At 41.1% G+C, this 24,205-nt stretch overlaps 1 protein-coding gene across 20 annotated transcripts in view; it reads right to left on the reverse strand.

The window, feature by feature from the left end:
* The window catches only part of KALRN (kalirin RhoGEF kinase), a 671,367-nt gene that overhangs the window by 298,331 nt on the left and 348,831 nt on the right, over nucleotides 1-24,205 (reverse strand). For 16 of the 20 annotated variants that reach the window (XM_086675188.1, XM_086675186.1, XM_086675184.1 and 13 more), the window contains exons 12-13: nucleotides 17,116-17,324; nucleotides 13,397-13,571 (exon numbers count right to left, since the gene is read on the reverse strand). In XM_086675188.1, the coding sequence (XP_086531314.1) occupies nucleotides 13,397-13,571; nucleotides 17,116-17,324 (384 nt within the window). The remainder of the gene's footprint in view (nucleotides 1-13,396; nucleotides 13,572-17,115; nucleotides 17,325-24,205) is intronic. The other 4 variants (XM_086675190.1, XM_086675191.1, XM_086675201.1 and 1 more) reach the window with 1 other exon arrangement.

Here is a 24,205-nt window from a genome sequence, read left to right on the forward strand (position 1 = left end):
TTTTCAGGGTCGCTGTCTCATGCTCATACCCCCAGGTGGCCCTGTGAAGGAAATGGCACAGGGACCATCACCTTCTTTTCTGAGAAGAGGGAATGAAAGCCTCACTCCACATCAGACAGTTGCAGTATGGCCCAGGCAGCCTAGGCATGAATCCTAGACACTCCCCCCTGCTGTCCCCTTCAGTGATTTCCATTATTATGCATCTCCCCCCCCACCCCCACAACCACTGACCTGTGGCTGACAACTACTACTGCTCCAGGAACGTCTGGGGACAGAGGGAGGGAGAAGACCAGCTTGAGGCAGCTGGGAGATGGCACACTTCTATCCTGTGCTGGGGCCATGCAGACTGGAATGGGATAGACAAGTGGTCTGGCACAAGGGGCTGACATCTGGGGCACACAGGACTTCATTTTTTGTCTAACAGTAAGACCTTTCTTCATGGAAAGGGTAGTTGCTGTCTTGGAAGCAAAGATGGGGGAATTGTAAAAATACCACCTTTCCCGTCCTAGGTTCCCACCTCATTGCCCCACATCTTTTCAGGTCAACTAAGGGATCCATTGAGCTCAGCAGGAAAACCTAGTATCTATTTATCTTGGGGAGTTCTTGGGGATCTGGGAACCAGCAGGTTGACAGACAAAACAGGATTTTGTTGTATTCCATCTTTTAAAAGTACTTTTCTAACTAGAGTAAGGAATTAAAATGAGAATAAGAGAGATAATTGATTTATAATTTATAGGATGAATAGGCCTGTATATAGACTAGGCCCATATATGTTTTTCCTTCATGTATTTAAGAAAGTTTAAGTATAATTTACATAACAATAAAATGCACATATTTAACTAAGCATTCAGTTCTATGAGTTTTGACAATTTTATACACCCATGTGGCCGTTACCAAAAAACAAAATATGGACCTTTCCATCACCCTAGGGAGTGTGCTTGTGCCCTTTTCCAGTCAATTCCTGCCAACCTCCACTCCTTGACATACCTCTGGTACCATATTCTGATTTTTATCACCATGGATGTAGTTTTGCCTATTCTTGGATTTCATACTAATGAAATAGTACAGTATGCATTCTTTCAGGTCTGCCTTCTTGTATTCAACATGCTATATTTATTTATTTTTAATGTTTATTTATTTGAGAGAGAGATAGAGAGCAGTCAGGGGAGGGGAAGAGAGAGGGAGACAAAATCCCAAGCACGCTCCATGCCTCCAGTGCAGAGTCTGATGTGGAGCTTGAACTCACGAACCATGAAATCATGACCTGAGCTGAAACCGAGAGTTGGACGCTTAACCAACTGAGCCACCCAGGTACCCCAACATGCTATATTTAATATTCATCCATATTGTCATGTGTATGAGTAGTTCATTCTTTGCTACTGCTAAATAGTATTCCATTATATAGATGTATCACAATTTATTTATCCATTCTCTGGCTGATGAACGTTTGGGTTATTTCTCAGTTGTTTCCAGTGTTTGCCTATTATAAGTATAGCTGATGTGAACATTCTTATACAAGTCCTTCTGTGGACATATGTTTTCATTTCTCTTGAGAGTTGCCTGGGAGTGAAGTCATAGGGTCACAAGGTAGGTGCATGTTAAACATTCCCAACAGCAATTTTACATTCCAGTAGGAATGTGTGAAAGTTCCAGTTGCTCTATATCGTCACGATCATTTTGTATCATCAGTCTATTTAAATTTAGTCATCCTGGGGGGCATGAAGTGATATCTCATTATGGTTTTAGGATACTAATGATGGTGAGCACATTTTTCATATGCTTATTGGCCATTCTTATCCACTTTTGCAAAGTGTCTTTTGACATCTTTTGGCCAGTTCTCAAAAACTAGGTTAATTATCTTTTGCTCATAGATTTGTAAGAGTTCTTTTTTTAAAAATTTATTTAAATTTTAGTTAGTAAGCATACAGCACAAGATTGGTTTCAGGAGTAGATTTCAGTGATTCATCACTTACATACAACACCCAGTGCTCACCATAACACGCGCTCATAAGAGTTCTTAATATATCCTGGATAAGTCCTTTATCAGATATTGTACTGACAACAGCCAAATAAATTTTTTTAGCCTATTTCCTGACCTATAAACTAAAGAAAATTAGAATAAAACAAAGACAACAAGCATGAAAGAAGAGCCTGTTTTTTCTTTCAACTTTAAGTTTTGTTTTGTTTCCATGAAACTGAGTTTATGCAGGGTGTGTTTGCTTCAGGAAGACTCCACAGGGGTCCAAAGGCAGGAGTATGTGGAGAAGAACGTGTTGAGGCTCCTGGTAAGGAGCAGGACACAGTTGAAGTTCTTTAGTTGGGAGAGTGAGCCTCAGAAATCTGGGATCTTGGGAATCTGAATCTAAAACAAATGTGTTACATGTCCAGCATTCTGAAGCTGGTGTTTCTATATTCTTTCCCTCTCCCTTTCCCTATCCTCCTCTACCCTAACCACCTTGACATCATTAGGTTGAGGGCCCAAAGGATGAGAATTCCAAGAGGCTACTCAACACATCAGCCTGACTTCTAAGGCTGTCCTTCTGGGGTCTGCTCTCTTTTCTCTCTTGTTTGGCTCTTCTAATTACCCCCAAGCAGTGATGCCCAGATCCTTGAAAAAGTCTGATTTGTGTATTTCTAGTAGTTGCTGGAGTTCATCTTCTTTCCTGCACATTTTATGTTTTGTCAAAAGATGTTCTTCCATTGCATTCTTCCTTCTTACCCTCTTTCTGAGGTACAAGAGTTGTACACAGCAGGGGAACTTGTTTTTTTTTTTTTTAAGAAAAAGCTGTTTTCAAACCTAAAGCTTACCTACTGTTAATGAACAAACCTAGCTTTCCAGGCTTATCTCATGCTCTTCTGTTACATAAACCAGTCAGCTGGTTACTCGCTGACCCTGAGAGTTGGCTCCTGCCCTCTCCAGCTTCCTTCCCTGGTCCCATTGCCCTGAAATGCCCTTGTTTCTTCTCCTAGTCTGCTCAAGTCCTTACCACTCTTCAAAGTAAACCCTCTGACGTGAAGAGCTTCACGACCACCCCCAGACCCAGATGTTTTTCTCTGGCTTATTTTGTAATATCAAACATGGACTTGTTTGCTGATACAGAGACCATGAAAAGAAAATCCCGCACTAGGGAATTAATTTGGCCATTTAACTCCATTTGGAAAAGAAACCTGAAAGAATTTGTTTAGGGCAAAAAGTAGGGCCTGAACCAAATGAATGAAAGATAGAACACAAGTTGCCCACAGGGCATTCAGCTTTCAATCACCCTATTTTGCTTTCTCCTTCCACTCAATTAGGTCCATATCAGCTCTGGCCCACTCAGTTCCCCTCTTGGCTCCAGTGGCTCCTATCTCCCTCTCTCTCCTGAATTAATTGGAGTGTTAGGATACAATGACCTCTTTGAGAGATACATTGGCAATATTTCTAATCTAACAATTGTCTACTAGAGCCATAGCCATAAGGGAAATCAGAGAAGGAGCAAAACAGAAAGAAAGGATAAGAGGCAGTGGGAAGTGGGAAGGCTCACTTCCAAATGAAGCCCAAGACTTTCCTGCCAGATGGGATTCACTGAATCCAGCATTCTGCTGACACAGACTAACCAAGGGACTTGGTTTAGTAGCTGCCTTGGGCTTTGTTCTCAGGGTGCCCACTGCACTGGGTCCTCCCATTTTCTGGGTCTTCCCCAGTATTTACGTATAGAGCACACTTCAGGCCCTCCCCTCCCAAAGTTTTATCCTGTACTTACCCAAGTCAAAATTCACCTGCCACTTCTCTTCCCTCTTCCTCTGGTCTATTCCCATCTACTTATCTCTTTACTATCACCTGCAAATTTGGAAATCTCACTGTGAGGTCCTTTTCTCCAAATCATTTGAAGATGCTGGTAATCCTGATGAAGATGATGGCCATGGGTTGAAGAAGGTATCTACCTTGTATAGGCATACCTTGTTTTATTGCACTTTTCAGATACTATGCTTTTTACAAATTGAAGGTTTGTGGCAACCCCGTGTTGAGCAAATCTATTGGCACCATTTTGCCTACAGCATTTGTTCATTCCATGTCTGTGTCACATTCGGGTAATTCTCACAACATTACAAACTTTTTCATTATTATTATATTTGTTATGGTAATCTGTGATCAGTGATCTTTGATGTTACTACTGTAATTTCCTTGGAACACCATAAACCACACCCAGGTAAGATGGTGAACTTAATACTATGTGCGTTCTGACTGCTCCACCAACCAGCCATTCCCCCATCTCTCTCCTTCTCCTTGGGCCTCTCTTTTTCCTGAGACACAACAACATTGAAATCAGGACACTTAATAACCCTGAAATGGCCTTTAAGTATTCCAGTAAAAGGAAGAGTCTGTATGTCTCTCACTTCAAATAAAAAAATAGAAGTGATTAAGCTCTATGAGGAAGGCAGGCATGTTGAAAGCTGAGACAGGCTGAAAGCTAGGCCTCTTCTACCAGCTAGACAAGTTGTGAATGCAAAGGAAGAGTTCTTGAAGGAAATTAAAAGTGCTACTCTAGTGAACACTCAGATGATAAGAAAGCAAATAGTCTTATTGCTGATATGGAGGAAGTGTTAGTTGTCTGGATAGAAGAATAAACCAGCCACAACATTCCCTTAAGCCAAAGACTAATCTAAAACAAGTCCTAACTCTCTTCAATTCTGTGAAGGCGGAGGAGGTGAGGAAGTTGCAGGTGAAAAGTTGGACGCTAGCAGAGGTTGATTCATGAGGCTTAAGGAGAGAAGCCATCTCCATAACATAAAAGTGCAAGGCAACGCAGCAGGTGCTGATGTAGAAGCTACAGCAAGTTATCCAGAAGATCTAATTCAGGTAATTAAGGAAGGTGGCGTGGCTACACGAAGCAATGGATTTTCAATACAGACAACACAGCCTTCTATTGGAAGAAGATCCCATCTAGGACTTTCATAGCTAGAGAGAAGTCAATGCCTGGCTTCAAAGCTTCAAAGGACAGGCTCTCTTGTTAGGAGCTGATGAAGCTGGTGACCTGAAGTTGAATGGTGACTGAAGTGCTCATTTGCCATGCTGAAAATCTTAGGGCCCTTAGGAATTGTGCCAAACCTATTCTGCCTGTGCTTCATAAATGGAACAACAAAGCCTGGATGACAGCACATCTGTTTACAACATGGTTTATGAAATATTCTAAGCCCCCTGTTGAGACGTACCACTCAGAAAAAAATATTATTTTCAAAATATCACTCCTCACTGACAATGCACCTGGTCACCCTAGAGCTCTGATGGAGACATATGATGAGATTAATGTTGTTTTCATGCCTGCTAAAACAACATCTATTCTGCAACCCATGGATCAAGGAGTATTTTCAACTTTCAAGTCTTATTATTTAACAAGTACATTTTGTAAGGCTACAGCTGCCACAGATAGTGATTCCTCTGATGGATCTGGACAAAGTACATTAAAAACCTTCTGGAAAGGATTCACCATTCTAGGTGGCATTAAGAACATCCATAATTCACAGGGAGAGATAAAAATATCAACATTAACAGGAGTCTAGAGGAAGCTGACTCTAGCCCTCACAGATGACTCTGAGGGCTCAAGACTCCAGGGGAGGAAGTAACTGCAGATGTGGGGGAAACAGCAAGAGAATTAGAATCAGAAGTGGAGCCTTAAGATGGGACTGAATTGCTGCAGTCTCACGGTAAAACCTGAGTGGATGAGGAGTTGCTTCTTAGGGATGAGCAAAGAAAGTGGTTTCTTGATATGAAAACTACTTCTAGTGAAGACGCTGTGAACATTGTCAAAATGACAACAAAGGATTCAGAATATTACTTCAACTTAGCTGATAAAGCAGCAGCAGGGTTTGGGAGGCTTGACTCAATCCTCTTCTTCTTGAAGGAAGCTCTACTGTGGGTAAAATGCTATCAAACAGCATTGCAGGCCACAGAGAAATTGTTCAAGTACACATTGTGTACATTAAGGTCCAATCCTGTTCCAACTAACAGTGGGAAGGAAGGATCCACAGCACTTCATTATGGTGAGATGCTCTGAAACACAAGGGCTGTCAACTGCAAAATGAGCATCTTTCTGTTTTATGATGCCATTATTTTCATTAAGATGAGAAGAGTGAAAGCTAAATAGTTTCCACTGACCTACAAGTGCCAGATTATAGGGAAAGACATGCTGCAGCTAAAGAGACAGTCTTATTGCATGGGAAGAGCTATTTTTATCTCTAACAGGTTTTGCATATTGATAGGTTACCACTGTGAAACCAAAATTCACCAAATTACCAGAGTCATTTATTCTTCTTGTCTAGTCTAGTATTCTCTTTTCTGAGAGTTCTTTTTGTTTGTAAAATCAATTTATAAAATGTTGAGATTAGTGAATTCTAATATATGTTTTTTAAAGGTTTATTAGAGCATTTTCTTCTGTTTTATTAGGAAATACATATATATATATGACTTGTCTAATGAGTTAAAATATTTATTTATATAGCTACATAAAGACCTCTAGGGAGGGGCGCCTGGGTGGCGCAGTCGGTTAAGCGTCCGACTTCAGCCAGGTCATGATCTCGCAGTCCGTGAGTTCGAGCCCCGCGTCAGGCTCTGGGCTGATGGCTCGGAGCCTGGAGCCTGTTTCCGATTCTGTGTCTCCCTCTCTCTCTGCCCCTCCCCCGTTCATGCTCTGTCTCTCTCTGTCCCAAAAATAAATAAACGTTGAAAAAAAAATTAAAAAAAAAAAAAAAAAGACCTCTAGGGATATAGCAAGAACTTTTGGGAAAAGCAGAAGGGTTTGGCAATAAATAAATCCACTGAACCATTTTTAATTTTTGGCAAAATAGTGTCAGTTTATATTTAAACATGCTATAATTGTTGAGTTACAATGTTCAGTTACCTGATTTCTATTCCAGTAGATAATCTGGATAACTGGATAATTTTTATGAACAATTTCATGTTCTTTTCTTCATTAACATCATGGTAAAACAGAGATCTTTGATATAATCATGACTGATCTTGAGGGGGTCTTGACTGGATCTTCAGTGGGTATTTTGTCCCTATCTTTGTCTCTTAAGGAGTTTGAGACCTGTGGGAATCTATTCTGTTTTTGAAAGATCTCTCCTTTGTTGAAGAGCTCCTACAACGTATATTGTCCTCTCATTCATACTTCTCAATGCTTGAATGTCAGAGTGATTTTCTTCCTGTGTAAGTGAAATACTTAGTCCTGGAGCTTACATCTGCTTCCTTATACTGAATCCCCAGTATCCTCACCAAAAATAAGCATATAGAATTTGTACTTTGATATTACACACTGAGTTTAGGCCCACAGTGCCAGACATATCCCATTATAGAGTGATCTGAAAAATTTCCTTCAGGGATCTTTGATAATTTACCAAAAACAAGTGACTTGCCAGAATACAAAAGCTGTATGAATAATCATTTTTTTTATTTTGTTTTGTTTTTTAGGAAGGAAGATGGTAGGAGTAGCACCCCCAACCCCCTACCCTAATGATCCTGAAATCAATTTAACAAAAGTCTAGAAGAGACTATCAAATTAATATTTTGTGTAGACTTTGGTTTACTTTATATATTTATTCTGCATTTCCTTCTCAAAGGAACTGGTGCATATTTAGAAAATGCTACAGTGATCCCTGGGAGCAATCCACAAAGACAGTTCTCAAGCAGAGCTTTTCTTTCTTGTTATAGTTACAATGTTGGCGGATTTGAGGCATGTTCCAAACATGGAGCACCACATGGCTTTGCAGAGTCTGACGCTGTATCTGTAGAAGAAGAGGTTATGAAAGTGGACCAGATGATGTGGTCCTCAGATGATCCCAGGCAATAGAATGACTGTGCAGCCTGATGGCCCTGCATCACCAAAGGAAAACTTCCAGTAAAGCACCACAGGGCCCTGCCTGACCTGGCCAATATTTCAAATAGCTACAATGTTGAAGCAATAATAAATTTACCTTGATAGGCTGAAGAACTGAAGAACTGGGCCAAGAAGAAAACAGTACAATTTGAGAGGAAAAATGTATAAAAGCTTCTATTTAAGTTTGTTTTTTAAAAGTCAAGTGCTTTGGAAGCACTTTGAAAAAAACACCCAGGGGCTTTTAAGGGAGCACAAGCCTAGCCAAAGCAGGGGTCTATGTCACTGAAAAGGCTCTCACTCCTGGCCTGCTCTGGGAGAGCACCAGGGTCCTGGACACACTGCACCCAGGAGTGTGTAGGAAGGCATAGCCCTTGCCTTCAGCAGAGGGCACCCAGGTCTCCATGGTGTCTTGAGACCATGTCATATCCGGAAGGACATGAATAAGTTGGGTATATGTGCCACAGAGAAGGGCTGATGATGAAGAGAAATAGTTACCAAATTTTTAAAGTCAAGGGGACTGTAGAAATAACTATATAATCTCAACATTTCTCAGATAAAGGAAAAGAAGGCTATGATGACCATTTTCAAATATCTTTAAGGCCATCAAATAAAAGAGGGAACAGATTTATTCTGTTTTGCCGGAGAACATAATTAGGACTAAAGGGCAGGAGGGTGGAGATTCTGGTTCAACACACTGATGAAATCCTGAGCTCCCTCGTCTGCCCTCTTCTCCCTTCCCTCCAAACCCCACATCTAGGCTTTGGAGATACCCCAGTAGAGAAGTGGTGGCATCCCCTGGAGATGTCAAAACCTGGCCACCAAATTTTACCTGTCTTCTAGATGTAATCTCACCAAGAAACCTTCCATGGACAGCCCGACTAAGCTAAATATTCCTGCCTCAGTGATCTCATCCAACCATGAGTCTTCTCTCAACAGAATCATCACATTGTATGATGATTCTATTTTTCTGTTTCTCCCTAGCTAGCCCTCTAATGGCAAGGATGGTTTGTATCTTCAATGCCCAACATAGTTTTTGATTCATATTAGGTGCTCACTAAATGTTTAATTGAGCTGGATCAGGCAAGAGGCTGACGGAGCAGTCTCTTTCAAATATAAGACACTAAACGCCCTTGCATACAACCAATTGAAGAGTTGAGACCACCAGTAAATTTCCATCAACTGCCCCTCCGGAAGGCAGAATTTTCTTCCTTGAAGGCTATATTTTCCCCAGCCCCAGCCTAACCACAACCAGTCCTAATGTGACCTCTATAGATTTATAGTTGGCTGTTTCATTCCTTACTCAGGTTAACTACACAGATTAATTTTCAGGTACATTGAACAAACTTTGATTGTAATTATAGAGTCAGAGATTTAAAAGAAAAACTGTAACTGTGGCCCATTTTTCATAAAGTTTCCTATTTAGAGTATCTTTCCTGGTGCCATTTCTAGTGCTCTCTAATGTGAGTATGACCACCCCGGGGGATGTCCCAGATTATCCACTGATAACATAAAAATTTTCACCGTATAAATATGCTTATGTATGTGCATATTTATTACATGCACACATATTTGATTAAACCATAAGAAAGATGCAAAGTTTCCCTAGACTTTTACTAGCAGACTGATGCTGGAGTCTCACTGCAACCACTGGCAGATGGTGGGGTGGGAGAGGGCTCTTCCAGGAGGGTGGGAGCGCACAGAGCAGAGGGGCTGACTGTGGCTTGTTTGTTGGGTTGCTTTTAGCATATTTTAAATTATTGCTCTTTTCATGAACCCAGTTAAAAAGATTTATCTATTATCTAGTTTTAACTAATCTTCACAGAAAGACACATGGCCTATCAAGTTTCCTGCAAAGAAACTGCAGTTTGAAGATAATAATAAGCATGAAAGCACAAGAGAACTTTGAACTCTGTCAGCCACCTTATGGGGTAAAGAAAGAGTGATAATCTAATCAGAACTGTCAAGAAACCAGGCCAAAAAAAAAAAAATGATTAGAAATTATCGAGAAGGTGATTTGAAATATGAACCACAACTTCTAATGAAAAAGCTACACTTCACCCTAAGGGCACACTGAGTTCTGAGATTACTAGTCAGTGATAGCAGAACATGTGTACCATTCATAAACTAATATATGCACAGATAGGGAATTGCAAGTTCAAAAACATTTTAAGAGAGTGAACAATCAAAAGAATTTGGAGACCACTGGCCTAGTCTTGCTTCTAAACATATTTTTTATTTCTTTCTGATCATTCTCATCAACTGCAGAAAACTTCGAAATGCATGGAAGCTTCAAAAACAAGAGAAAATCACCCACATTCTTACCGCCACAAAATAAACACTATTGGTCTCTGCTATTATAACCTTTTGATATAAAATGTCTTTCATTGAGGGAAGCTGAACGTACAGGAAAAACGTTACAGAACATTATGTTCTGATATGGGTCACTCTGTCCAGTCTCCGTGGAGGCTAAGAAGGTATGTCAGAAATGCAGTTACAGTCCTAGTTTTAAGCATTTGCCTAATACATTTGAGTTAAGTTTCACTCTTACTGGGGGTGCCCTATGACTTCACCCCAGGTTATACTGTGGGCGCCATATACACCATTCTCACTGAGGAAAAGGTTACTGGTAGAGCAACTCCAGTACTACCTTAATTTTTAAATTAATTAGCCCATCTCAGGCATCAGTGACATGGTTAAGGAGTCATGCTTAGATTTCCAGATGTCAGGGGAGCAGGCCTGCTCTGCTTTTCATTAATCCCCAGGAATTCCAAGCATGTCCATCAAATGCCTTCCTCTAGGAAGGCTTCCTCTAGGAAGCCATAGCTGAAAGTCCCTGCAGTAACAGCCCTGCCCTGGCTAATGTCAGCTCCAACATGTCTCTCGTTAGAGAAACCACCCTCAGTTTCACACTCTGACTCTTCTCTAGACGTACTCTTCATGCCCATGGTGAAACACTAGATGGTATTTGAAATAATTTCATCACCCTCAAAACTGACTTCTGACAATTGAGTTGGGGCACAACTTCTCCATAGGTTTGGCAGGATTTCCATTTCGATCTGAGATGAAATGCAGCATTTCCCAAGCTTTGGGCCATATCCCAAGTGGGGAACAAGACCCCTTCTAAAACCTGGATGCCACTGCCTAAACCAGAGGGTGCCACCAAATCACTATTTTTATCTCCCTCATACTATGTCCCCACTTTGCTCTACTGCATACCAAGTATCCAGGTTGTTGTATAGTATGGGGTGGGGGTGGGGAGAGGGAAGTTTTATATAATGCAAAGGCTGAAGAAATTCAAATCCTATAATTGAAATAAGCTTCTCAAGTGCAACAGTTAAATAGGATCCACTTTTAAAGTATTTGATTTATAGTTCACTTTGTTTTTTAAAGGGTAATTTTGGCATATACTCTGGATTGTTTTTCAGGAATGGAAATGGATTTTCCCAGAACCACTGCAGGCAGACATACCCTGGTGATGCCTCCCGCCCCCTCTGGCTCATGTCAGGGGTGTAGTTCATGCCAAACTGAAGCTATCTATCCCATTCTAGAACTAAACCAGCAACCCTGACCTCAAAACCATGCCCTCTAATGAAATAAAACTTAAACAACCAAACCCTCAGATTCTCTCCTTCCTCTTAAGCATTTTTGGATGTGGACCCAGAATGACAGAAGAGTAAAGAAAGACTACAATTGCAATATCACCACACCAGCTAACATCATCTCCCAATGGCTACATTCACTCTCGGTAGGTGAAGTGGAGCCAAGGAGGGATGATAGGAGTCCTGGAATCAAATGTGACTGCTTATTTCTGAGAGCCTGACTCCCAATTACTAAAGATTAACAGCTCACACCCCCTCTTTTCCTTCTTTGTTACCTTTGTTACTCAGCTTCATGAAGTTCACCATGTTCTCTCTGCTGCGTGCCCAAATCTCTAACTTTCCACTAGTATTCCTACTAGTCTTTCCAACATATTTTCTTAAGTATACATTTATTTTTCTTAAAGTTTATTTGTTTTAAGTAATCTCTACACCCAACATGGGGCTTAAACTCATGACCCCAAGAACGAGTCGCATGCACCTCTGGCTGAGCCAGCCAAGTGGCCTACAACATATGTTTGAATACTAGTAGCCACCTGAAATCCTTTTGAGTGTAGATTCAAAATAAATTAAGTAAAGGGTACACAAAAAATCACCTAAAGTTATAGAACAAGTTGTAAGGATAATTGAGATCCAGATTTAAAGACTTCTCTTTTCCTTTGTTCCAGAAATTGTCCAGAATGCCCCTTTTAGACCATGAAGTCTTTAAGCAAGAAACTGTAGTGGTTTCCAGGGAGGCAAGGGGAGAGGTATGTTTTTGAGAAGAGAAAAATCATAGGACAATAAGGGATAGGAGGGATTGCTTTAGGACTCCTTTTCTTTTATATTTCTGATTCTCAATATAAACATTTTTGGTCACAGAATTGAAGAAAAGAGCATCTTTTGCCAGGGCAGTTTTCTGGTCCTGCCTGGGACTGTTTTGGGGATGTTGGAATATCAACATTTAAAAACAAAGTAATTTCCTTCCAAATTAGTTTCACGAAGCTTCCACAGATATTGTTGGGAAGATCGTTCCCAGACACCCAGAAGCCCCAACTGTGAGGAGAGGGTTGGAATGCAAAACAAAATGTAAAAGAATGATGGGTGGAGAAGTAGCTTTCCCTAATACCACACCAGCAGGGAGCAAAGAGAAGACAGTGGATCTTTCATTTAACCCTTTGCCATCCCTGAAAAGGACAAAGTGCCTTGGGTGTTAGATACTCTCCACACCCCAGGAGCCCTCCTGGCCTGGTTTTAGTTACTGTTTCAAAGCAGAAAATAATAAAAGGTGGATATTATGTGGAGCAGACATTATTAATAGGCATCACAAAGAGGATATAAATATACTATAACATCTGATCCTGACCTTGCCAGAAGGAACTGAGGAGTCCATGAGATGAATCAAGATGGCCTTAGCACAGACTTACCTTCTTAGTGAGCACAAAGCAAACTGAAGAAAAGGTCTTCTTCCCTGTGGCGCCTGACTTCCCAGCTGCTCTGTGATTTCATCTAGTTCCTGACCAAGGTCACCAACTGAGGAGGCCTCCAAATTTTAACATCTACCTCCTCCTCCTGATGCTAAAGGATCCAATCACTAACTCAAATAGACAACTCCATGGTCTTTCAGGAACCAAAGTACCAAGGGTCCACATAATCCCAACCAAAAGCCTTCTTAGTGAAGTCATCCCAGACAGAGAGTGAAACAGAGAGGCTCTTCTTGGCTGAGCAGGTGAGAAGGACAGAGGAATGGAACATGGTAGAATGTGAACTGTGAATCTGTTGATTATAAAAATGTATCCTTGATGCACAATCCCCTCTGATTCCCTTAGGGTACTGCCTGATGCTCCGTTCCCAGCCTTTGATGCAGCGCCTTTGACCAGGAAGTAGCCCATTCTGGAGCCCACCCCCCCAGAACTCTCCATGACTCCCTCCCTCTCCTTTCCCAGTGCCCCCCTCCGCCACCTCTACCTCAATGGTATATTGCTCGAAGATGCGTAGCTGCAGGAAGATGTCTAGCTTGATCTTCCGCTCGTGGAACAGCTCCTCCATCTGTACCTGGGCATCATCCAGCTGCTGAAGGACTGACTCGATGTGGCTGATGGAGCTGCTGTGGGGTGTCTTGTTGTTGGACACAGCCGAGTCCCTGTGGCAGAGTGGGGGAGAAGGGACGGGCCTTTCCATGTTAAAAGTGATATAGGGGCAGGGGGCCTTCCTCATTTGAGCAAGGTGGATATGAATCAACAGGATCATTCAAGATGTTTATCAAACTCCTACTGTGACCCTGGCACTATCTCCTTAGTAGGTGAACCAACAATACTTGTATCCTCTTTGGGGTTCATAGCACTGTAGCTCGAGACTAGCTGCTCTCCTCTTTATTCCTCAGAACTCTGAAAGCCATCAGACAAAGGAATGCATGGAAAGGGCTCTACAAAGCATAATATATTAAGGAAATGGAATGATTCCATATATATGTAGCCTAATATGCAGAGTTTTAATACACACACATACACATGCATATGAGTAGACACATTAATCACAATGAGTAAGAGTAGACAAATTAAAGGCATATGAAAAAAAATCACCCTTCCTAGTTTTATCTCACAGGATTGCTATTAAAATAAAATGAGATCATGGCTACCAAAATTATTCATCTACTTTATAACGCTATGCCAAAGTTATGGGCTGGTGTTATTCCACAAGCTCCAAGCTGTAGTTAGGAAAACACAGGATCTGGAGGCCACAAGCCCAAATTGTCCCCACTCTGCACACATGGGCTTGTGGCCTTGGGAAATCACCTCCTGGAGACCCCGCTGCCTCCTGAAAAGTGAACTTAATAATCCCTGCTCACTTCTTGGTTTGCTGTTAAATAAGACAGTGAATGGAAATGTGCTCTGTGAGCAGAAACATGCTGTGTTAATAATGGCTGTTAATCCTGAAAGGACACAAAAGAAGGGTCAAGTGCTGACTGGGGCATGGGCCCAGCTGGAGAGAGTAGAGGACAGGGCACAAAAGGCTGGGACAACAGCAAAGTTTCAAAGAGGATGAGTTCCGATTTGGATTTGGGCATTAAAAGAAAAGGACAACCCCAGCCAAGCAGGTAGGAGGGGTGCACTTTCTGAGCAGGAGCGTCTATACAAAAGTGGGAGGGGAAGGTGGCATGTCATAGAGGGGAACAAAAAGTAAACAAATTGAGCTGCTCAGAGAAGTAAAGGGTGGTGAGGCCTCCTAAGAGATCATTATAATAGGAAAATTACAGGAGTTCAGAAGTTTAGATTCTATATGGCCCTAAAGCTTGAAATAGATGGGCACATTCATTATCTTGTGGCATCCTGGTTTCTTGTACAATGTAAGAGGTTGGAGGACAAACCATCAGCAGGTTTTCTGAAAACCAGTCCTTTTAGCCTGTGTTTGTCTCAGAAGCAGCAGGATCTGAGCTCATCCTATATTTCTGAAGGGGGCATAAGGCCAGTTGTCAGGAGCCCCTCCTTCTGTCATTCTGAGAGCTCCCGATTCCACCTGCAACTCTGGCCTATTTGGGCACAAAACTCCACCATTGCACAGACACCTCAATCATGAAAAGAATATAAGGCATGCACTTGATATGCTGAATTATGCATTTGTTGAGGACTTTGCTGTTGGAAGCATATGCTTGTTCTTTCTGACTGATCCGCTCAGACTTTTTTCCATCACAAAGCTTCCAGAAGAAAGAGAATGATTTCTGACCATTTTGTACAGTACCTATGTCAGCATCTCACTCACTGGGAATCACAGAAATGATGCAAAAACCACCTTAGGTGCATCAGTAATGATTGCCAGAAAAGTCATGGAGACCTAGGGAAGATGTGTTGAGGCATCCTGCCCATTTCCACTAGGCACCATTCACTTCTTTTCTTCTTTGACTGGTCTTGAAATTAGGGAGGGGATCCTCGGCTAGAGTCAGGCTAATGAGGGAATACATGGTCACCAGTGGTTCTTGATCACACACCTATGGTCCTCTCTGACATCCATGGAATTTAAACCTGTGAATGGCCATCAGCCATGTCACTACCTTCACCATTACAGAGTAGCCTTTAGCCCTTAGGCATCATGCAAGGTTGGCAGTTGAGAGCAAATGTCAACCCGACAGACCCAACTCACACAGAATGGAACTGACCAAGCTTATGAAAAGTTATTTGGAAAGAAAACACTAAGCATCACAAAATTCTAGAGCTGACAGAGCTCCTAGAAGAACCTCCTTAATTACGCAGACAAAACAGCTGAGGGCCAGAGAGATTAAGTGACTGCCCGTTATTTGGAATTTTTTTTCAGAAGCAAATAACAGTAGGGTTTCCTAGGTAGGCAGACAAAACTCATGTATGATATATTTGTAAAGATGAGCTGGAGGAAGAAGGGAAAGAGGCTGTCTTGTTAGTATGCAACAGGAGGATTCAAAACATCTCATGTGCATGTTTGGAATAGACATGATTAATTTCCAACAGAAAAACATGCCAGGGCTATCTCCAGGTAAGTTTTTCATTGTTTAATTGGACAACTGGTACAGGGTGGGGGAAGCCCTCTCCAACTGAAGTAATTCCCTCAGGGCCCAGCACTGGCCTGGGACTTGCTGATGAGATTATTCCTGTCCAGAGCTGCCAGAGGTCCCAGCACTGGGTGATTTTTGGATAGAACAAGTCCCTGCAGGCAGACATCATTAGCACCGTCAAGTCCTATTTATACAGCACCTGGGCACAGGGGTGGTGCTGAGGGCTTGCTCAAGGCCTCACGACACTTTATTTGAGGAGCCAGCGGCCTTGACAGGGATAGGAACCTGGATATTGATGCCAATAGAAAGGAGGCAATGGTGTGGATGATTCTAAATGAATAGAAGGTTTTAGACAGGATTTTCTTTCTTAGTTATGTTTGTTTAAGTTGATACAGAAGGAGTTGTATTTTCTGGGCAGCAAGGAATGGTGGAAGGGTCATATGTGGGTAATGGAGAACAGAGTGGGATGACAATACAAACTCTCTATATCCTCATGGAGGACGGCGTTGGATCCCCAAAGCCAACCATTTTTGCCAGCTGGGGCACTGGAGTTCAGAGTTCAGCCTGAGATCAGATACCAAATAACACTATACTCCATAATGGCTATTTCTCCACCTGACCAAATATGCCATAACTCTTTCTTGTTTTTTAAGTTTTATTTATTTATTTTGAGAGAGACAGCATGAGCAGAGGAGGGGCAGAGAGAGAGAGAGGGAGAGAGAATCCCAAGCAGACTCCATGATACCTGTGCAGAGCCTGAAGTGGGGCTCGAACTCACAAACTGCGAGATCATGACCTGAGCCAAAACCAAGAGTCAGATGTTTAACTGAGTGAGCCACCCAGGTGCCCCGAATATGCCATAATTCTTAATGAAGATGTTATTATTTTCTATTGAATGTTGTTAGCTTTTGTACTTATGTTACTTATTGATTGCTAAATAATAGCATGAATGATAAATAATTCCTTGAAACATCAGAGCTTTTCCATTTACTCTCATTCTAAACTCCAGTTGGGTATGGCACAGGCATTTTCATATCTGACAGATGGAGAAACTGAAGCTCACACAAGACCACAAAGCTGGTGGTGGCTGAGCCAAGACTGGGACATGACTTATCTCACATCTAGTCGAGGGCATTTCCCACTGGAAAGCACTGCCCATGCTGACCTGGCCTCGCTGGGCTCCCCCAGGGAGGGAGGCGCTGACCTGAGCTGCTGGATAAGGTCTTCGCCTTCCTTGATGACATTGAGCGTGGCGTCCAGAGTGGCAGTCTGCTGCTGCTGGAACTGCTTGATCAGTTCCTGGACCGCATCCACTGAGTCTGCACAGACGTCCTCCAGCATCTCCTTCTGAAGGTCTTCCATCCATGTCCACAACTGTGGGGGAGAGAGCAGAGACCCCACTCAGGGCAGACAGGAGAGGCCAGGTGTGGAGCAAGGACAAGATAGTTGGGACAGGGGTCACCCAACCTACCCTCAACCAGTCAGTGCAATGTCAGACTATCATTCTCATCAGCACACCTATATTTATATTCATTACTCATCTCTGCTAAGTTTACTCCATTAATGGTTCCATTCCCTAAGGACGATCACCACCTCTGGCTTAACCTCCCTGTGGTTCAGGGAAACTTATAATCTTAGAGCAAGGTTGATTGCTCATCTTTGAGAAAGTAGGAAGAACAGAGGGCTGGTGATAGACATATATTATTTCATCTTTCAGAAAGGAGGATTCTGCACACCTCAGGCAGCTAGATGCTGATTCCTAGAAATGTATCATGATTTTGGAAATATGCAAAAAAGAATGTGATGCTCCATAAGAACCAAATGAAGATTAATTTTAAAAATATGTGCTATGCTAAATTATTTGTTTCTTTTCAGGGCTACTAGGTTGGTTAGAAAGTTGAATGCTAAAAATGTAGCTTATCTTAATTTCAATATAAGTATGAGACATTTCCCCCATGATATTCAAAGCACTGAAATGTAGTCAGGGTGATATGACTGGTCAGACAACTTTAAAAGAGCTAAGTGTAATGTTTTGAGCAGAATAAGGATTAGAAATGATGAACAGTTGAACTGAATTCTGAAAACTCATGTAATGATAGCTCTTCCTCATACAGAAACTAGGTCTCCAGTGGCCTGCCACAGTGCTCTACTGCTAATTACTCCTCTGGAGCATGCTCATAAAATGATGGAGGGAAAGACAAGTCTGATGCTTGCTTAAAAATAAGGAATCTTCACGTGGCTATCCAGAAATATCAGCTCAGGGCTCTACCAGAGGCGGGGGGTGGGGGGAGGGAAACAGTATAGAGAGAAAATTGATAGAATCAGAAGATGTAGATTTTGGCCTCTGTTCTTCCTATAACTCGTGGTGCCTTTGAGTAAATCACTTCACCCTTGCCTATCTATGACCTCGTGTGTAAAAAGGAAAGCATTAAATAAAATGGCTAATTGCCTTCTGGTTCTAACATTTATGTATGTCTTCCATGTTAAGAACACGGATAAACATCCATCTCAAGAATATCATCTCATCTAGTTAGTTCTCAGGATGGTAAATCATGGTATGGCCTTTGTAACTGGAGATAAGAAAAGAATCAATGAAGAGAGACAAAAATAATCTTCAAGTTTCAGACAAGTTATTCTTTGTTCTTCAGATAGGAGAGGCTCTGGATGTGACAGAAGAGGGTGAGTTAACAAGAACACTAAGCCCTAGAGGTAGCATGTAAGAGGGTATAAAGACTGTCCTTCTTTGACAGGTGAGAAACTCTCTGAGCCTTAGTTTTCTAATCTACAAAATGGGAGTAAGATCTGCCCTGCTCATCAAAGACTATGGATATTAAATTATTTATTATTAATGCTTTAAGTAAACATATAGCATTATTAATAAGCTCATAGTGTTGTGATGATAGCTGCAAGGAATACAAATTATTATTATTCAGTGTTCCTGTCATTTAGCAGTTAATAATCTGGTTGTAATTCAGTTTATTTCCTTTAAAAATAACCTTTTCTATTATAAAAACATAAAACAAGTTTTCCAGACCATATAAGCTGGATTCATATTTCTATAAGTATGAATGTATTTATTACAAATCAGTATGAAATCAGGAAGTTCAGGATATTGGTCACTGTTGCTTCTTGTTAGTTCATACTTTACGGCTGCCATTTTGCCTGGAGACCAAAAGCATTTTCTAAAGGTGCTGAAGTCCCTGGGTAAAAGATAATGGGTTCTCTGAAAAACTACTGGATACAGGGGCAATATAGCATGTAGCATGGTTAAGAATTTCAAACCCCCGTGGTTCCTGGGTGACTCAGTTTGTTAAGCATCCGACTCTTGATCTCAGCTCAGTCTTGATCTTAGAGTCATGAGTTCAGGCCCCACATTAAAAAAAAAAAAAAAAAGTTTCAAACCACAGTTCTACCATGTATCAGCTATATAAGCTTGGGCAAATAACCTACCCTGTCTGCACCTCAGTTCCTCAGTATTCCTTATCAGTAAAATGGGGATAATAGTAGTGTTTATCCCCACAGAGTCATAAATATTACTAATTTGATATATATGTGTGTGCATGCATGTCTGTGTGTATATATACACAAATAAGTGAGATATATCTATATCTATCTATATAGATATCTGTATCTATATATATCATTTAGAAACAGTACTTGGTATATAGCAAATGCTAGATACTATATTTAAAAGATATTTTTGGGGGCACTTAGGTGGCTCAGTCAGTTAAGCATCCGACTCTTGATTTCAGCTCAGGTCATGATCTCATGGTCGTGAGATCAAGCCCCGAATCAGGTTCTGTGCTAGGCATGGAACCTGCTTAAGATTCTCCCTCTCTCTCTCTCTCCCTCTGCCCCTCCCTGCTCTCTCTCTCTAAAAAAAAATAAAAAATAAAAAATGTATTAAAAAATTTTTTTAAATGCTTGTTTATTTTGTGTGTGTGTGAGATAGAGAGTGCAAGCAAGGGAGCGGCAAAAAGAGAGGGAGAGAGAAAATCCCAAGCAGGCTCCTTGCTCAGCACAGAGGCTCACACAAGGCTTGATCACATGCCATGAGATCATGACCTAAACCAAAATCAAGAGTCAGGCACTTAACTGACTAAGCCACCCAGGCACCTCAAAAATAAAAGATATTTTTGATGCAAGCCACCCCTAGGTCCAACTAGAAGGCAGAGGGAAAGTGTGAAATACTTCTTCCATTTTTAACTGGTAAAAGATCAACACTGGATTTGGTCCTTCAGAATGCTAGGCTGAGCTGGGCCTCTTTTTGCTGTTTTTGCTGCTTTGTCCTGGGATGTCTAAGGAAAGCCTAGAGACTGGAAAACCTAGATATTTCTGAAGGTAAGAAAGAAGGTGGGGAGAGGAGGGGAGAGGAGAGGAGAGGAAGAAAAGATGTGAAGAGAGAGAGATAAAACCTGGACACCAAGCCTGTCATGTAAGAGAAGGAAAAGAAACTCAATGTCTCAAGGGAGGACAGGCATTGAGATAGAAGACTGATCAGGGTAAGGCTGGCACTCATTGTTACAGGAATAAGACAGAAAAGAGGCGTATATGAATCTTGAGAATTTTATTTGAATTAAGATAATTTTGTTCTCAGTACCATCCCTAAGCTATTTTAATGGCTTCATAGCCTTCCCCCCCTTTATTTATCCTTAATAAAACTTGAACACTTCTGGTGTAGATGTACAGAAGAAAGCATGATTCATGGCACTCCCTCCTCCTGATGGTCCTGCAGTTAAAGAGCAGGGACAAAGACAGAATTTTCCAGATAAAAATGAGGTGTCAGTGTTACAAACAAGGGGACCAGGAAAACACGAGGGACATATGAGGATACACTCTGGCCTCTGAAGTCAATATTAAAATAACATGTCCTCCCCCAAAATATTCTTTGACCAGTGAACTGAAACTGATTTCTCACACTTCTGTTCCCATATTCTATTGTATTATAAACAAACTCTTGTCTAAGACAGAGTGAAAACCTACTTCCTACTAAGGAAAATCAGCTAAGAGATAAATAGTAAGATACAATACTCAGTGCAGCTCAGCCCAGTGGTTAGCAGCTTGATAAGAAAAGGAAGCGGTCTACATTCAAGAGTTTAAAATGTCAAATAAAATTGCTAGTGATTAAAGACAATTTGACTTGGAGATAGTGAAGGGGACTTCAACACCAAATACAAAGGGTTAGTGACATCTTTCTCTGTTTTTCCTTCTGTTAAAAGAACAAACAGAAGGAAAGGAACTCTTGAATGGAATTGATATTTACTAGCGATAATTCTTGATTCTGCCATTGTCGGGCTATTCCGTGAGCATGGGAAAACTACTTTACTTCAACTACTTCATATTTAACATGGTGTGTGCACGTGTACACATGTATATGTGTGGTCTCTCCAGGTTGTCTCTAAAATCCCTTCCAGCTCTAACATGCTATGGTGTCTCTTAAGGCTGATGTCAAGGAGAGGGTAGTAAAGAAATGCTTAATGTGTATTGAAAGATCGAGGAAGTAAACATATTGTATACAATGGGATTAAGGTTTCTTATTGCCAGGGGAAAGGGAGAAGGTTGGAATAAACTTTTTTGTGTTGAATCAGAATTTTAACTATACGTATGGGTATTTTATATTATAGATATATAGATATAGACAGATAAACACAGATGTGTGTGTGTGTGTTTAAAAAAAGAAAGAAAGAAAGAAATGCCTCTCTAAACTGCAACTCTGCAGTCACAACTTAGACACTGAGACATCCGAAGTCCAAAAAGTTTAACACTAGTTTGAGGATAATTGTGATACCAAGTTAAGACACTATTTACAACCTAGAAAGCTTGAGTAGTGAGTCACTTGCAATCCCATGAGGCCACATGTACACAGTCACCTCCTGGTGGCAGCAAATTTAAATTGCAGACTCATAATTCTGAATAAGCACCTCCGAGGCATAAAGTGGACAGAACTGAAGATTAGTGTCACTAAACTATGAGTAAGGATCAATATTCCTTTCCTAGGCTGCAATTTTCCTATCCTGTGGGTTTCCTTCTGTGTATGTGTCCATCTGACTTATCCCTAAAGAGCATGCCTAGGTTGCTTTGAAAAGAATTCACATCAGAGAGCTGCTTCTGTTACTAATTTACTAATTATCAGGCAGCACCAGTGAGACCTAGTCAGAATGGTCTCTCTCTCTCTCTTCAAGCTACAAGAAGCAACGACTGCCAGAACTGGGTAAAGTCATGGAGTGTGTGAGGTAATCAGTAACAGCAACCATGTATTTTTTTTTTCCCTATTGTTCTCCATTTTGCTTTCTCTCCCCTAGGGTAATCCTCTTTATCCTCTGCTTATTAAGAGTCTCACACATTAGCACTGCGCTTTCTCCATTAATCCAGTGCTCCAGAATGACTCTCACATTTCAGCCATTTCCAGACGTTCTTCTTGATCAAACATACCTGTACTGTGACCCACCCCTTTAGGGGTCTGCTCTTTGGTTGGCAATGAATACTTGGTCCATGTTGATATACATACGTAGAGGCTTTATGTGTTCTTTCTCTCAGAGAACACATGTGGTTGCGGCCCCAAATACCTATACCCAAAGAATGGGCCTAACTTGAGAAGTTTGAGAACCTTCGCAGGGGTAAAGTTAAGGAAGACTTAAAGTTAGTTAGAAGCCTACATAAAGTTAGTCCTAATAGTGAACCAGTGAATTTAGGAGGGGCCAGCCCATGGAGCCTATCCTGCCTGCAAAGTGGGACAGCCTGAGAAAGAGGCAATGGAAAAAGGCAGTCAGGAAGGGACAAGGAAGGGAGATACTAGGAGGTTTGTAGAAACAATGAGGCTTATGGATAAGTGGTTAAGGAAAGAGGTATTTTACTCTATCACTTTCACCTGCTGATTGGCTAGTCCATCTGCACAGCCCTGGCCGCCACTGTGATGATACAATCGACTGCCCCAAGATGTCTAATGGACACTAGTTCCACAGGGTAAACTGCCCCTCCCTCATTTTGAAGAGATCATTTTTCTTTGGCATCAACTATCAGCTTTTATTTCTTCGATAAGCACCATGACAGTTTGGCAATTGAAATAGAGGATGAAGCGGTCTTGATCTTGAGAGTATCATCCCTTTTGAAGACTGATTTAGTTTTGGTTCTATGATGGGTGGTGGGTAGAGGAACATGTGTACACGTGAGGGTCTTGAGAAGTGTGTGTGTGTGTGTGTGTGTGTGTGTGTGTGTGTGTGCGCGCCTGTTTGAGCAGGAAATAGCATGGAAGAATGATTTCACAAGGTTGGAAACAAAGAGAAATGGGCATTTAGTTAAGCTGTGTAATAAAGAGTTGAGGTTGATTATCTTGGCCACATTCTTCAGTTAATTTGACTCTCATATTATTACTACAAAAATACCTAAAAAGGGATATTTTGAAAGCCCAGAAACTGCAGTATTTCCATGGAAACACAGCAAGGAAGGAGAATTCTGTCTGGACAATCTCTGCAGAGCAGATGACACCTGCTACAAATGCCTTCTCCCTGGACAAAGAAAATGAGGACCTGGGTAAATTCTCCTTACATGCTTCCTCACTCTCCAGAACAGCAAAATGCCAGCTGCCCTCCTGTCCCCAGGCAAAAAGAAGCTATTTGAAAGTTGAGCACAATATATACTAATACCTGAGGCTTTGCAAGCATAGGAAGGTCCCAGGCACATGTTTGTCACCTCTCTTTATAGTGTAACTTTTCTCTCCAAGTAGGGATGACAAATTTTGTTTTTGTAAAATAACATTATTGGGATTGTTATTGATTTTCAGCTGAAAATATCATTGAAGAAAAGTTATAAAACCAAAAAAAAAAAATGCAAAAGAAAATTAAATCACCCATAACATTTAACTTCTTTGTATATTTCTTTCTAGTCTTTATTCTATGTGCATATCAAAATTGTGGTCATGCTGGATATACAGTTTTTTATGTATTATACTACAAGCCCTTTCTCATGCTATTAATGAACTTTTACAATGTGATTTATAATGACTGTATAATATTTCACTAGCTAGATGCACTCTGATATGTTTAATGGATCACTCAACATGGAATATTCAAATAGTTTCTAATTATTCAAATTATGAATAACACTGCCATAAAATGGTTAGAAGATTTTAACCTTCCAGACTCGTATGGCCACCAAGAATTCATAAAGCAGGACCAGTAGGATTAAACAGAGTCTTCAAATCTGCAGAAGAAATGGGCCTGGAGCATATCTTTTTCATATTTTCCTCCTGTTTTCTC

This window comes from Puma concolor, chromosome C2 (assembly GCF_028749965.1).
Source record: "Puma concolor isolate L17-30 chromosome C2, mPumCon1.1.hap2, whole genome shotgun sequence".
In the NCBI taxonomy this organism is placed as follows: domain Eukaryota; kingdom Metazoa; phylum Chordata; class Mammalia; order Carnivora; family Felidae; genus Puma; species Puma concolor.